At 39.8% G+C, this 15,921-nt stretch overlaps 3 protein-coding genes across 6 annotated transcripts; 1 reads left to right on the top strand and 2 right to left on the bottom strand.

Annotated features, from left to right (window-relative positions):
• Positions 1–32: 32 nt before the first annotated feature.
• On the bottom strand, positions 33–9,033 carry cracr2b (calcium release activated channel regulator 2B). Of its 4 annotated transcripts, none has more exons than XM_071497643.1 (18): positions 8,887–9,033; positions 6,744–6,994; positions 6,555–6,666; positions 6,269–6,416; positions 5,324–5,470; positions 5,139–5,229; positions 4,952–5,047; positions 4,678–4,865; positions 3,592–3,663; positions 3,334–3,388; positions 2,435–2,514; positions 2,213–2,333; positions 1,858–1,987; positions 1,680–1,761; positions 1,438–1,552; positions 1,046–1,153; positions 848–924; positions 33–302 (listed from the first exon to the last, which is right to left on the bottom strand). In XM_071497643.1, the coding sequence occupies exons 2-18, from the start codon at positions 6,990–6,992 to the stop codon at positions 215–217; spliced, it is 1,959 nt and encodes a 652-aa protein (XP_071353744.1). In that variant the 5' UTR covers positions 6,993–6,994; positions 8,887–9,033; the 3' UTR covers positions 33–214. The 4 variants fall into 4 exon arrangements, with proteins under 4 accessions (XP_071353744.1, XP_071353762.1, XP_071353754.1 ...); XM_071497661.1 differs by having other exon boundaries at positions 8,918–9,013; XM_071497653.1 differs by having other exon boundaries at positions 8,891–8,948.
• A 32-nt stretch (positions 9,034–9,065) lies between these two features.
• On the top strand, positions 9,066–12,741 carry tmem138 (transmembrane protein 138). Its single transcript, XM_071497677.1, has 5 exons — positions 9,066–9,219; positions 9,816–10,373; positions 11,360–11,531; positions 11,733–11,808; positions 11,900–12,741. Exons 2-5 carry the CDS (start codon positions 10,246–10,248, stop codon positions 12,010–12,012), a joined length of 489 nt encoding a protein of 162 aa, XP_071353778.1. The 5' UTR covers positions 9,066–9,219; positions 9,816–10,245; the 3' UTR covers positions 12,013–12,741.
• A 327-nt stretch (positions 12,742–13,068) lies between these two features.
• On the bottom strand, positions 13,069–15,814 carry tmem258 (transmembrane protein 258). Its single transcript, XM_071497691.1, has 4 exons — positions 15,682–15,814; positions 15,013–15,122; positions 13,331–13,459; positions 13,069–13,226 (listed from the first exon to the last, which is right to left on the bottom strand). The coding sequence occupies exons 1-3, from the start codon at positions 15,682–15,684 to the stop codon at positions 13,333–13,335; spliced, it is 240 nt and encodes a 79-aa protein (XP_071353792.1). The 5' UTR covers positions 15,685–15,814; the 3' UTR covers positions 13,069–13,226; positions 13,331–13,332.
• Between the last annotated feature and the right edge of the window lie 107 nt (positions 15,815–15,921).

The following is a 15,921-nucleotide window of genomic DNA, read 5'->3' as shown; positions in this document are numbered from 1 at the left end:
ACTGTTCAAAAATGTTTCAAAAGACAACAGAGGAGTCATCAAAAATATATTTTATTGGATGTATTCTAAAGTTACGTAACAAAATGTGCAAACTTTACAGATAATGTTTAGTAAACTTATTCACAGAAAAATGGCACTGGAGCAAAAATGTAAATCCACTGAACCACAAGTGTGCTCAGAATTTTTAGCTTTTCAGTAGTCTTTCCTCTTCTGTTCATGTTTTACAGCAGCCTCTTTTCGTTGTGTCCTCGCTCAGTAAAAGTGCATCTACATACTGTCGGTCATGCTGGGCAACCAACATCCTAAAATAAAGAGAAGTATAAAATGAGTGTGCAGCAGAAACCGCAGTGCCTGAGAATGGAAATGAATTTGCAATTTACAGCACTGATCCTGCTGCTTTGTGTCTTCTCAGCCTTGTGAGAAAAATAATATGCTAAGAAGTATTCGGTGCAACCCATTTATATCGATAATGGTAGATTAAGCATGAATAATTAATCAAGAAAAAATACGTCGGTTCCAGCAACACAAATGTTATTTGAAGACATCACCTTAGGCCCTGGTAAATTATGATGGGCAATGTTCAAAAATAGGTAAAATTGCAAACTGAAGCCTCCAAAATAACCATGAAGTTGAATCAACACGTCTCTGTAACAGTTTCAATAAAAACAGACAGAACTGAACTCATTCTAACTGTAATGAGGGTCGGATTTATTGTTGGGCTGTTGTGTTAGGCTGCATTAGCTGGGTTTACATTATAAACTGAAAACTGAGTGTGGCTCCAATGACGTATACACTGACAGAGTCAGTGTAATAACAAAATGCGTAGTAAAGAAATATGATTTCATACCCAGCCAGGTGAGTCATCAGCTCCTCCATGTTATATCCGGTCTTGGCGCTGCACTCGTAAAACAAAGCTTGGTGCTGCTGTATAAACCAGAAAACAACTTTTTTTTTCATTTATCTGAAAAACCATTTTCTTCCTTAGCAGAAACATTATGAGAGAAATCTCTGAAGAAATTTGTTTGAATATTCAAATGAACCTCACCTCTGCCAGCCTCTGCCCCTCCCCTGTTGTCACTTTTCTGCCATGTGTGTCTGCCAGGTCCAGCTTGTTGCCCAGAAGCATTAACACTGCACTGTCACACATCTTCTTCTGTGACATAAAACAGGTCACAGTGCACATATTTAAATACATTAGTTCTTAAAAACGGAGGTAGACATACATACAAACTGTGATGGTGCATCATCCACATGAGCATCTGACGGAAATATAATAAATAATAAAATAATAAATAAAAGTAGAGCTAAAATAAATACTTGTGTCTACTGAGATTCCTCTTGCACTGCACTGAAAATGACCTGCATGTGTATTGAAATTTGGGTAACTGTTTTGCATGTTTTTACATCCAAGCATCTGTGACATCACCACCTGCTCACCTTCACAGAGTCCATCCACCCTCTCACTGCTGTGAAGGAGGGGGGGCTCGTTACGTCATACATGGCGAGGACACCATCAGCCTTTCGGTAGTACTGCTCAGTGATGCTGCGAAACCTGAAAGAAGAATCAGTAAAAAGGAGTAAAAAAATATTAATACTCAAAATGAAAAGTTATGAGGTGCTCAGATGGTATTGAGTGGCTAAAAAAAAAAAGCGTGAGGATAAGCTCTGTTACATCTGACCTCTCCTGTCCTGCAGTGTCCCAAAGCTGCAGGATGATGGTGGTGGAGCCCAGAGTTAATGTCTTCATGTAGAAATCTAGACCTAAAAACAACAAGAGGCCCCCGGTTTCATATCTTACTTCTACACAGAGGAGCAAGTTCATCATTGAGAAAGAGTCATAAACACTGAAAATCTTACCAACAGTAGCACCCATGTTACTGTGGAAGCGTCCTGTGCAGTAGTGGTGGATGAAGGAGCTCTTACCCACACCAGAGTTCCCCAAGAATACCACCTTGAACACTTGTTGTGGAGGATTGACAATTTTGCTCTAAAATTTGGGTAAAAGGCCAAACTTAATTTGATTTTATATATGTATTTTTCTTTTCTATGAGATAAGGAGGGAGCATATTTTTACAAAGATATATGAAAATCTGTGCTCTGTAAAAAGAAGCGTCATTATCTTCATCATTATTTCTCTGTTTGCTGCTACTGTGCTCTTAAATTGATATCTGAAAGATAAGGATATATTGTGTAGATTTAATATTTTCCCTACCTGAGTTTGAGCCTGTTCAACATTTTCACACCTGACTCTACATGACGGTTGGTGTCTCTTGGTTGTATTTGTCACCACTTTGTCTTTGTCCTGCTCCAACTCATCAGATGAGCTCAGCTGTCTTCAGAATCAATGAATACACACAATTAGTGACTTCCTAGGGCAATGTCACTTACTGCAAAGATGGCAAATAGAATATCAGATGCAGTTGGTCATACAAACCTTTTCAGTGGCTTGTCTTGCAGTAAGTAGTTACCTATGACTGACCCTCTCTTCTGCAAAGTCTTTGTGACATTTGGATTCTAAAAAGGTTTGATTGTGGAAAGTGAGGCAGAAGAAACGAGTAGCATTAAGATTCCTACTGTTCAGAATAGATATTTATAGTCTTAAATGAACAGATGTGCTATGGTGGGAATCCAAGGAGCATTCATTTACATTCTGTAGTAAAACCAACACAGGCATTTTAAACAATTGAGTCCAGTAGTGACATTTATTCTGCTACAAAGTACTTTAACATCATATTAATTTATCAGCAACACACTTAATTCATCATGAATTATAATAATTATAAGACCAGAAAAAATATAGGAAATAACCAAAATTACCAAATAATATAAATAACCAACAGGTGAATGTTTTGTCTTTTGATTTTGATCCTTTGTTCAGAAACCTCAATACTTGATTAAAAAAAGCCTACTAACGATGTGAGAATTGTGATAAATAAAAGGGCTTTATTAGTTTGGTAAATACTGACCCACTTTAGTTCATTTGCATAAATAGTGCTATGAATAGTATCATTAATAAACATATATAACACTCTTTGCTTCACCGTGTCCTTGACACAGCACAACACTTCACCAACCACCACTACAAGAGGAAAAAAAACAAACAAAAAAAAAAAAAAACATTGCTGACATGTAAAACTCTTTAACAGTGTGAGTAATATTAACACAAGTTCAGTCAATAACCAAGCAATAACAGCTGCCCATATAAATAATCATTGTCCAGAGGATGGACTTAGCTTAGGGTGGATAAAACTGCTGTGTCCACGGGGTACAAAGGTCTTCACTGAGGTAACAAGTTAATGGCAGAGCAGGAAGGACAGAGCTTTTGTGACTAACCCTCTTCTGAGACTGTTGGGCATCTTTCTCATCTCGCAGCCTTTTGTTCATATCCCTGACACAAGAAGAGAAAATCATTTAGATCCATTCTCACATTGACTGAACCATGTTTGGACCAGTGAACGGTTGAATGAAACAGAGACATTAAAAGTACACACACTGGAATTACAGTTATACCTACAAATTCTTGTCAGGACATTTCTTTCATTGTCGCTACAAAAGAACTTGACTCAAAAAACAGCAGCAGTTCAGACTTACCTCAAGAGCTCCAGTTGTCTCAAGAGGCTTTCCTTCTCTTTCTGCATGTTCCTTGACACCTTCATCACGTTTCTACAGGGAAGTAAACAAATTATTATTTCTATATTTTTGTTAATGTAAACAACCCCCGTAAATAAGACCAAAACCAACAATAAAGTCATCCTACGAAGTGCAACCAAAGCCTGGTGTAAAGTATCTTATTCCCTGTCCTCTGTGCCATACAGCTCCACTGTTCTCCAGAACTATTAAAAACACATCAGTGAGCCACACTGTTGCTCTGGAAGACATGCTCCTTTATTATGAGGAACATGGGCACTCTAGTTTATTTGATCCCACACACACACACACACACATCATCCTGCTGCCATAAATATTCCCTTCACAGAAAATTTGCCATAAATTACAGCACCCAGCTGTATTGGGTTATTTCTTAACAGCCTTATTTAGGAAATGAAACTATTTGTTGCTGAGCTGCTTTTAAGGATTTAAAGCTGAGCTGAGTGCCAGCATCAAGATGGAAAGTATTGAGAGATGGAATAACACATTGTTGGTTTTGATCTATTTCTGCTATTTCTTGAAAAATAAAAGAATTATGCCAGATTTATCCTGTAATAAAACCCTGGTATTCCTGCATATTATCAGATCATCTGCCAGGGACCTGGGAGTCATTTTATGTCCAACTGAAGTCCAGAGGACTGTTTACAGTAATCTGATTCTCTACATGTTTGGGTATTTTTTAACTTGTTTGACATGGAACAGTTATGTATGCTTTTGTTTAATCTCACACTCTCTTTGGAGGCTTTATTGCTGGTCTTTCAGTCTTTCGCTGCCTGTAGCAAGAGTTTGATTGGAACTAAAAGGAGAGCTCATGTGACACCCATGTGTGTTTTAGTTTTTATAACAAAGCAGACAAGCATCTTCTTTCTTTTTTAAGAAGCACTATTGAAATAAAGTGATTAAGATTGATCCAATTAGTTAAAATAATGGCAAAAATGGCTACAAAGAGAGACATTTTCATGATTGAATCTCGTACCTTATACTCGGGACATTCGGGCAGCTGCAGTATCTGTGCTGTTAGCCACTCACCTCTGCTTAGCCACTTGTTCCTGGGCAGCGTTGAGCTGCAGCAGGCTGAGCTGACCCAGCGCGGCCTGCAGCTGCTCTCTGCTGCTCTCCACCTGCTCCTGTAACTGGATGTTGAGGCTCTGCAGCTGCTGGTTCTGCTCCTTGATGTTTGCCTGCTCACGGCTCAGCTGCCGTATTCTGGTTTCCATCTTAGGAACAAAGACAGGTCCTGTTGATTCGCTCATTAAAGTATAGCACACTTCAGACATAATATTAGTGCCATTTGAACGCCTACCTCTTTCTGTTTGGTCAGTGTACTCTCCAGCTCTTGCTCCCGCATCTTCAGCTCATCCTCAAGCTGTTGTCCTTTTTGCTTCTGTCTAATGCTGTCCTTGATTTCACAATAAATTCATTAAATGCTTTTCTGACAATCACTCTTGTTAAACGGCACCAATGTTGGACTCAATATCACACATCTGTACCTGAGCGCAGTGTTTCTGTCTCTCCTCTCTCAGCTGATTTTCCATGTCTTCATATATGGACCGGACAACCTGGTCGTGTTCAGTCTCCCGTCTAAAACAGAAAAAAATAAAACAAAGTTGAATGGATGAATTAAAAAACTCACAATCTGAAGTATATTGTGTTCACTATACAGAGGAGTTGGGACCTGCGTAGAGCTTGTTCCAGATTGTCTCTCTCTCTGATGGAGTCCTGCAGATGGGACACAGCGTGGATCAGGACGCCCTCTAGGACACTCAGCAGCTCTGGTCTGTCTCTCTGGAGTTCACACCACAGAGAGCAGAGCTCCTGCTGACTGACACACAACACAATACAACACACAACTGTTAAAAGACAGAGGATAACTAAACCTAACAACACATCACTTACTTACATTACATAAAACTAGACTGTTGTGCACTGTGACTGAGAATATTTCCACAAAACATTTCCAGTTTAGTCTTTTTGACAGTGGCATACAATAAAGAAAATATATTTTGGCTGCAGCTACTGATTATTTTCAGTATTGATTAATCTGTTGATTAAGTTCTTGATTAATCAAGTTATTGTTTATTATATAAAATGGTAACAAAAAAATGCCCATCACAATTTCCCAAACCCCAAGATTACAAGTCTTAAAATGTTTAGTTTTGTCTGATCAATCGTTCAGAACTTTACAGAAAACCTGAAAATCTTCACGTTTGAAAAGCTGGAACCAGAGAAATTAGCTATTCCCTTGATTCTCTGATTATCAAAACAGTTGCAAATTTATTTTCTAATTTATTTCATTTATTTTTATTTTCTGTTGATCAAGTAAAGATTAATTGTTCTGCCTCTAAATTACATCATTTATTGTTCATTCTTATCTTCTTTCTGTTTATTCATTCATTCAACATATCCTGCTGACACAAATGAACACTTGATGTGTGCTAAATGTGTAAAAAATGATTAGAAGTAGCATACAAATCAGTCTCTGAGGATTTTAGAAAGATATGGCCACCTGTCCGCTGATATCTGAAGATAAAGGTGGTAGTTTCTTTTTTTTTCCACTGTCTAGAAGCTAAGAGGATGACAGTCAGTCTCGTGGACCTTAATGACAAAACACTGATCTTACTCTTTGAAAAGTTTGTCGGCTCCCAGCTCCATCAGTACGTTTACAAATCTGACTGCAGCTTCGTCCTGGGACAAGTCCACCTGGTCCGGATCCTCCTCTGCTTCGTCTTGACTCAGCTCAGTCGTGTCCTCCAGTCCCATCAACTCACCTGCACCACGGATGAAGACAGGTACAGGGGGATTAGTTTAAACTGCATGAGAGATGAGTTTTTGAATGAATCGTACCTTTCCCCATTGATGTCAAAGTGAATTGTGGTGTCAAATCCCCCAAAAAACACGACGCTCACCAAGCCCTGTGTTGAACTCAATGGGAGTAAGGAATCCGTTGCTCTCTCGGTCCAGACTTTCAAACACTGTCTCCAGCTGCTCAGGGGACAGCGGCAGCTCCCCTTCTAGCCTCTGACCAGAAGAAGATGGAAAGTTCAGTTCTCTTCAATCAGCCTAGAAGTTGTTATTCTACCACACTAGATGCTCACCTGCATGTCCCGCTTTGTGATGAACCCTTTCCCCTCTTTGTCACACAGCACAAACAGCTCCTTGGCCTTGCCCATGGTCTCTGCCTTTGGGCTTCCTGGCGTTGCCTCTCTGTGTGAAGCCAGCGGGCTACGTCCCCGGCCCGGCCTGGGGCTCCCAGCAGACAGGCCCCGTGGTCTGGGGCTCACTGGTAAGGCCTCACCACTGCCTTGACCCACCAGCACTTCGCCATCATCCAGCCACATAGACATTACTGTACAGAGAAACATAGGTATGGGTGGGGAGGTGGGGTATGTTTCTATTAATTAGTCAATCAACAGCAAAATAATCAAAAGTACATTGATATTTCAGCCCATTTTCCTTCTCAAATGAGAAGGTTCCTTGCTTTTGTTTGTCATATATCAGCTGAGTAACTGTGGTTTCGTACCTCTCACCTAATAAAACAAGATATTTTAAGACAGCACCATGGACTCTAGCAGGTTGTGATGGGCATGTTTTTCATCATTTCCTGACATTTCATACACTAAACAATTAACTGATTATCTGAAAGAAGTAACCAGCAAATTAATCTATAATGAAAACAAACACTGGATATAGCCCTAATGAGAACTGGAAACTTCCTGTCTGAAGCATATTCAGAGACATTTACTATTATTTTCTGGATAAACTTGACTGAATTTAATGACATTTTGGGTCCTCTCTCTTAGTGCGCTAAGCTGGCCCTACGGGTCCTCCCTTGTCAAACATGAGGTGCAGAACAAACTATAACGTGCACAGTCAATAAGCTGTGACTGTGCACATAATCTACAGCTGCTGGACATGTCTGCACACAAGGAGATGTTACTACTGTTTGAGGAATCCCACGTGATGGCAATTATTTGACACATTTCTGACTAAAATGTCATTATTCCCAGGAAAGGGTATGACGAAGGGGCCTGGCTTCAGACAGCACTGCCACTTGTCTTCACTGTTTATTTAGAAGAAGAAAATTTAAATAAATGCGATGCTGCCAGTAATGTCCATGACTTTGCACCAGGATGTATCTCGGGTAAAAAACAGGATGGTGTCATGTGAGACGAGTTGCTGTGTACTTGAAGGGGAGGGTGTATGGATACAGGAGAAGAGATGCAAATCAAACATTTGCATTGTCAGAATTACCACAATTACAAACAAATTTCACTTTCGAGAGCTATGGGGGAAATAGGCCTCAGTATCTCCATTACATTCACAAAACAGTGATTTATGACAGCGTTACACACAATCAGTCCACAGGTTATATGGCAGTTCTATTACAGAGGAAGAAAATTTTACCATAAATCATTAGTAATTGGTTTAAATAGAATTAGAAATCAAGGCAGAAGAAAGATATCGCTGGGGTTCATCGGGCTAAAGTGCAAACTGAACTGAAATCTGCCTCAGTATCAAATAAAATAATCTGTCCAGTCCTGCTATCTACGAAGGTGTAAACCCTAAAAACAATCTACTGATAATGGCAGGTAAAGCATTTGCAGATGATCTATGCAGCCTTAAAACTTCCTTGAAACAGAAAGATATGCGAGTTTTCCAGATAAGAGGTTAATGTAAACATTATAAGTTAAGGATGACAAACCAGACTCCCAGTGAGCCGGCGGCCAAGCCAAAGGTCAGATAAACTTAAACACACCTCTGGACACGCTGTTGAGCAAGGTCGGTGTGTGGTGAAAGGTGGAGTTGCTGTCACATTCAGGGAAAGTTATCACAGAGTTTACAGCATGTCGTAGGCTACAAAACTGTCAGTCAAACCATCTGTGAGAAATGTCAACATGATACCACATTCAACAACATATGTCGCTTTAAAACACTTCCAATAAGAAAAGAGCAAGTTAAGCAGACGGTGCGGATGTGAAATGCTGACACATTTCCAACAGCTGGAAATGTCTAACACACCTGGAGTAATGCGGCTAAACCGAGGAAACTAAAACCAACACAAATGAGCGATGTACATTTATTATTAAAGGGACAAAAAATGGTCGCAAAAAGCTGCAGTCGGTCGGGTGTTAATCTACCTGATGAACATGAACCTATTCGTCCTAATGGGTTTTAAATGACTCACACCGATATATTTCATTTCAGTGCAGCGAAGTTGTAGAAAGTTTGGCTACTCACCCACCGTGTACTGGACGCAGGTGTCTCCTACCTTTGATCGCTTCAGTCACCCAGACACACACTGACTTCAGCCGCCGGGTGGCAGTGGGGACCTCTACCGTAACATGTAGTGTAGCCCGCTACCCGGAGGCGCTTTTCTCGGGAACCTATAAACGGGTTATTACGGTAAGAGGGAGCGTTACCATGGATTTTGCGGAAATGCATTTGCCGCTTTAAGGCAGCGGTGGATGCTCAGAGCGGGCAGCGTTGTTTGCTGATATCAGTGGGAATATGAGCGATTTACCGGTTGTTCCTGTCTCAAAGTGACTTTCCTCATTCTCCACACGTTTTTCGGTGAGTAAACGTCGGTTATCTGGTATTTGTGAAGCCTGCTTATGTAACAAACAGCAGTCAAACAATGTTGTGGTGGGTAACGTAGAAAACTGGAGTGAGTCCCTCGAAGTTTAAAAAAACAAAAACAAAAAAAATCTGAGCTGCGCCAACTCGCAAACCAACCGAGTGTGTTGTAGGGAGAAGTCAGTAGTAACTCTATTAATCGTCTCCAGATTATCCGCAGCCAGGGCTAAATAATGACAGGCTGCCGTCATAGGAAGATTAGATGTGTAAACAGAAAGGAAGTCTGACACCGCGGCAACAACAACAAAACACGGGTTGGTGGTGTCCGCGTAGATAAAATTAATCTGTAATCCCAGCTTTGACCTCTCCACGGCCGTCTGTGTAACAGCCTGAGCATCTTGACCTTACATGGCTACGTTTACTGCTAATTTAGCTGTGTGAGGAAGCCGACTGGTTACATCAACCCCTCATACTGGAGAAAGCTGGCTTCAGGGTAAACAGATAACGCTGCTGCCAGGAATACGCAACAGAGGCATAAAACTGTTTATTTTTCCATCAAACAATACAACTAAGGTCTCTGTTCTTCCTTGCAGGTAGTAATGCAGCAAATGAGGAGACTTCTCACAGCAAAGATGTCAACATGCAGAATTTGAAAGGGTCAAACACGTTTCATCTGATATCGTGGACTGCCTGCAATCATCACAGAGATGCTTTTTCCCTGAGGAAGACAAACAGCATGTTTCTGTCTGGAACTGTCTGGAAGAAATAGTACATAAAGCAAAATGGGATTTGTGGAAAAAACCACCACTTTCTGACTATGTGAATGGACAAGCTCTGATTCACTGGTGTAGTGGACCTCTGCAGTGTTTTTGCACTTTAGTATGTAGGGGGGACTATTGACCAAATAAACTTGTCTCCATCAAGTACCTGCGTTTGGCATCTGTAAAGAAAAGCAGTCAGAAGATATTTAAATAGGAGAGCAGACTGCGAAGCTTGGTGGTTTGCAGGATCAGGCTCGCCAAGATGCTCCAGACTGGTAACTACTCACTGGTGCTGATGATCCAGCTGACACTGCTGGCCTACGACCTCTTCGTCAACTCCTTCAGTGAACTTCTGAGGGGAGCGCCTGTCATCCAGCTAGTGCTTTTCATGTAAGTCACTGAACTACATACTGAAAAGATCAGCTGATTTTTCAGTCAGTCATTAGTCCATCAACTGGAAGTAAATTGATTCCAGCTGACAGTTATTCATGTCATTATCAGGTAAAAATACCAAAAACTGTCAGGTTACACTGACAGACATGCTGACTTGACTTATTATATGACGATATTTAGTTTTGGACCAAAACTAAATAGCTCTAATTGCTGATTGACAAACTAATTTTGTGATTTAAGAGATTTACATTATTCAGATGTTTATGAGCAATTTTACTTTAATTACAGAAACTCCTTTCACTTTGTTTTTGTTGAGGTTACATGAACAACCATTTAAAATTTGCAGATTTATTATCCTTGTAAATGTAAATAAAGATTGCTCTTCTACTTTTTCAGCAACTGGGAAACTTCCCTTTGCTGTACTTTGTGTAATTATGTGCAATGCACCTGGTGATATAATATGTCTGACATATTTTAACTTTTAGACCAACCATTTATATTCCATTACTGTTTCCAGTGTGTATTGGTAAAAAATACTGAGGCAACACCTCTTTGTGACAGAATCTTATTCAGTGGCTAGTCTTCAGTATTTGGCTAGCAACAGTTAAAAACTATCACAGGGAAATGTTCCTTTATTTGAGAGAACAAGTCCAGTCCTCTTAAGCAAAGAGTTTTGGCTTAAACAACATTGGGCTTTTAACCATTACTAAATGGTCTGGTGAGTGAATAAAGCCTTGTACTAACCAGAGCTCCTTCATTTCTGTGAGTAGTCAGTATTCATACAGGGTCTATATTAATTTCTTACTCCTCACCTTTGTTGACAAAAACGCTCTTTGCACAGTATCTTTCTCTGTGTTTCTCATATGTATTTTGTTGACACTTTATAGACATTTTGCTGCATGGATAACTTAACTAAAGGCACACACTTGACACTCCATCAGAAACCAATATTAAAAATTGACCAATACAATCGGTGTCTACAGAATCCAGGACATTGCCATCTTGTTCAATCTGATCATCATCCTGCTGATGATGTTCAACACCTACGTGTTCCAGGTCGGACTGGTGTCTCTGCTGCTGGAGAGATTCAGGGCTCTGCTGATATTCTCCACGCTTTACCTGACACTCAGCATCTGCTTCCACTGCTGGGTCCTGGTACGCTCCATCACACCATCACTGCAGGCCAACCCTGCGCTAAAACTAACTTAAACAGTAACATTTTAATATGTTTCCAAGTGAAATGTTGATGAAAACAATGCTACCCATGTATAAAATGTCTACTGTCTTACATCAGAGTGCACAATGTTAATTCACAAACCTGTACCTGATAAAAATTTCCTTTTTGTTTTTCTTTAGAACCTTAGATGGCTTGAATCAAACCGCTTTGTTTGGACAGATGGTCTTCAAGCTCTCTTTGTTTTCCAGAGAACAGGTAATTGGTGGATTAATCCAGCAGTACATTTTACATCACAACTAATCCATTTTCTGCATCGTCATTGAGTAACTGTTCTTTCTGTTAACAGGAGCAGTGTTATATTACTACTTATACAAGCGCACAGCCGAGTATATGGGAGACCCAAGGCTGTATGAGGACTCTCTGTGGCTGCGTGACGCCTTTGCCAGAGCTCGTCAGTGAGGGAGGGACAGTTCTGACTGAGAATTAAAAAGATCTGCCAAGGACGCCCCACATTCATCATCACCATCACCATCACCATCATCATCATCATCATCATCAAATTTTCTGAATTTCAGATTTTTTTCAAACGTTTCTGTAGGGTTGACACTTGGCCTGACACTATTAAGAACATAGAATAAAATAATGGGCTGACGTTGAACACTGATGAAACTCATTATCAGATAAAGAGGATGAAGCAAAGACTCAACCACAGTTTGTGTTTACTGGCTCTGAGTAGCCAAGTGGGCAGCCAGTTAAATGGTTTACACTACAGTGGCAGGTGTGCCAACCATGGCATGTGTGTTATTGTTTTAATCTGGATTGAGTCTGTTAATCTATGTGGCCTTTGTAAATCAATTTGAGCTATAAATAGAATACAACACGTTGAAAGGATGTCAAAAGTTTAGTAAAGCTCTGTCCTGGTACTGCCTCCCATAGCATTAGTTTGTTTTTATCTATTTTAATGTATAATAACTTGTAGAACCACATGTAGTGAAATAGCTTTGCTGTCAAAGTTGTTATTCCCCTGCAAAGGAAGGAACCAGCTGGTTTATTTTGCCTTATGTAAGATTAGTATGTGCTGTTTACATGATTATTTTAATAAGCCAATGTTCATTTGAATCCTGCTGTCTTTGAGTTGGGATCTTTGAATCGTGTTACTGTTGTTTTTATTAAATAATCCTTCTGTAATCCCGGTGTAATCCTTCATCACTGGGGTAGTCAGTATTATCCTGGAGACAAGGTGAAACAGACTGCTCTATTTTTAACACAAAGATTAATCAGGGATTGAGGTTTTAGACGCCACTAGTGAAACGCACCATAAATAGTCTTTACTGCGTCAAAATAAACCTTCTATTCTAAAGCACTCAGCACGTTAAGTTGCAGTTCACTTTGGGTCTGGTCTCAATAAAACTTAATAAACATTTTATATAACCATTAAAAGGTATGAGATAGTGAGAACTATGGATTATTGCCAACATTGCCGCTATCAGGCCAAACAAAGGAGGACACTAAAAGTTGTACAAATCTCCTTTACTTGTGAAAACAAAACCAGAGTCCATATGATCCCACATTATGTCAGTGCAGTCCAATTAAATCCAAAATCCAGTTTGTATTGTGTGTGATGTCCTCCATTCCGCTGGAATGTGTCATTATTTTAAGTCAGTCACCCGAAACTGCAGGAAAACAAGGAGGAGAGGGAATACAGTTAATAACTACAAAACTGTTTGGTGAATTAAAAATTAAAAGCCATTCAACTTAAATATTATATTAAATGTACCTTTATACATAGATGCCGACCCAGAGTAGCAAGAAAAGCACACCGAAGCCCATGAAAAGTGAAGCCACGAGGGAGATCAGCAGCTCTTTGTAGACGTCCCTGGTGTATTTTGTTGATGTCACCTCGTAGCTGATGAAAAGTTAAGGCAAACTCAAAAAAAAAAAAAAAAAGTCCAACAACCAGCCAGCAATGTTACATGCTCTACTCTAAGCGTCACACCTTCTGCTTCATTTATGACTGTAGCCTATTATGCGTTTGTGCGTAGTGGTGGTGTATTATAGTATAGTGTGTGCTCTGTCATTCTGTATTCTTTAATGACATTCACGGGAATCAGCATTGAAAAGGGCACACTGTAAATTTAGACCAAAAATAATAAATAAATAAATAATTATTAATATAATTATATATTAAAAACAGGCCTTTTTACACCAGTTTTACTGACAACTGAAGTAAACCATAAGTTACATCTTGGTCTTGTATCCTTATATCTCATGCAAACATGGACTTTTCTAAATGCTTTGTAGCAGTAAATAAGACAACACTTTCTGCATGAATGAGCATGGTTAATATTTCTCCAACAGTTCAGCCAAAATTAGCCCCCGCTCTTTAAGAGACAGGCTTACTCATGTCCAGAGGTCTAAAAATTATCCACTGTTGGCTGTATGGCTAAAAGAAACAGTAACAAACCACAAAAATTAGGGTCCTGTGATTCACACCTGTGTGCCCCTACAGCTGTACTAACACCTCTGCTTTCTGCACACAGGTGGACCTAAAACTACAGATCTCTTAAAGTAGCGATAGGCAACAGCCAGAGCAAATTAAATTATTCTTGACTTATGGATTACTACAAAGAAATTAATATCTGCAGAGTACTAAGGTTAATTATAAATCTATTATTAAACCTAAAATGAATTCTATTAATTATAATTTTGTATAATCAAATAGCAAACTTGTGAACTTATACAGGTATCAATTGAAATCACGGTCTGATGTATGAAATTAAGTCAGGTAAGTAAGGAATAAAATAAGTAAGAAAGTTGTAATAAACTCTGAGTGAAAACCAGTGGGTGTCTGGAAGGTGTTAGGAAACATTAAACATCTGAAATCCTATGGTACGCTTTGAGAATTTGTGCAATTGGCAGCGATGGCAAATCTTGTGAAGTGACTGCTGGCACAAGTTTTGCAAACAGTAATGTAAAGTATAGCTGCAGCAATGAATTGATTGATCGATTAAAACTAATTGGCAGCTAGCTGATTAATCTTTTCACAAATTTTTCAAGCATTCCACTTTATTTGATATCATTGTAATCTGTACATCTTTGGTATTAGAATGTTGGTTAAGCAAAACCAAACAGGACTGTGGGAAAATGTGACAGACTTTCCACAATGTTCTGATATTCATAGACAAGTTGATTGAGCAAGCAATCAAAATATTATCTACATATTAAGTGATAATTAAAAATATTTGTTAGTTGCAACCTTAATGTAAAACTAAAGCATCAGTGCCTTAATTTGTTAAGGTTAGAGTTACTGATATTACCTTAACTTAATCTTGTGTAGACTTACTGCAGGTTGTTATTTTACAGTAGCCTAATGTTCTGTGGTGTGACCCCCCCCCCCCCCCCCGAATTTCATGTTAACCACATACACAGTGTGGTGCAGAACAAGCAGTAAAAGGATACACGAAGAACCAGGCGGTGAAGAACATGCCGATGGCCAGCAGGACCACAGTGAGGTGGGGGAACACAGCCGGGTTCACCGGGCTGGTGTATCTGGTCATGGCCTCGAGTTCCTGCGGCCACGGCAGAGACAGAGAGAGAGCAGATACAGGCAGGTTAGACAGACTCCATCCCCTTCACAATCCTCCTGCCATGTCCAGTCCCCCCAGCCTGTAGCTCCTGATTAGAGCTGCAGAACGATTAGTTACCTCCGCCAATTTACCTGTTTACCTGTCAGCAGGATAACTCAGAAAGTACTGAACCGATTTGCACCGAACTTGGTGCTGGGATGGTGCATGGGCCAAGGAAGAACCCATTATATTCTAGTGCAGATTCAGATCAATTACAATGAGTTTGAATTTTATTCTCTTAAGTCTGGCGTATGTTGTTTGACAGTGGCCCTGGCCCTTCTAGTTTACTGTCTGGTTTAGTTTAACTGGAGCGGCTGAATCGGTGAATTTGACATGAGAAGCTAACGATTCTCGGCTAGTCTGCATATCTGCAGCTACGAAAAGCGCTGTTTCACACAAAGCGTTTTACACATGAAATAGAGAATAACGTGGACAGATAAACCGAATATCACTTTATATCAAAGCTGTATTTACATCAAAGAAAAATGCTGATTAATTTTACCATTTTGTAATGAAGCGGAGCTCCTGCTCTATGGTTCAAGAGGATAAGGCCACGTACTGACTATCCCTTCCTGGTGTCGTCATGACGTACGATTTACGTCCCTACTTCCGGTATTTCACACCCTGAGCTTTGTCTGTCAGGCTTCTCTTCTGCTCAGGCTGCGTGAAAATCTGCGTGAAATATTCAAACCCTTTACTTAAGTAAAAGTACGAGTACAAGCTGTGAACCACTAGTTGTGAT

The sequence above is a fragment of the Trachinotus anak genome, unplaced genomic scaffold, assembly GCF_046630095.1.
Source record: "Trachinotus anak isolate AG129_WGS33_773 ecotype Australia unplaced genomic scaffold, CSIRO_AGI_Tana_v1 ptg000002l, whole genome shotgun sequence".
In the NCBI taxonomy this organism is placed as follows: Eukaryota; Metazoa; Chordata; class Actinopteri; order Carangiformes; family Carangidae; genus Trachinotus; species Trachinotus anak.
Note: the sequence above shows the minus strand (reverse complement) of the source record. Positions and strands in the feature narration are given on the sequence as shown.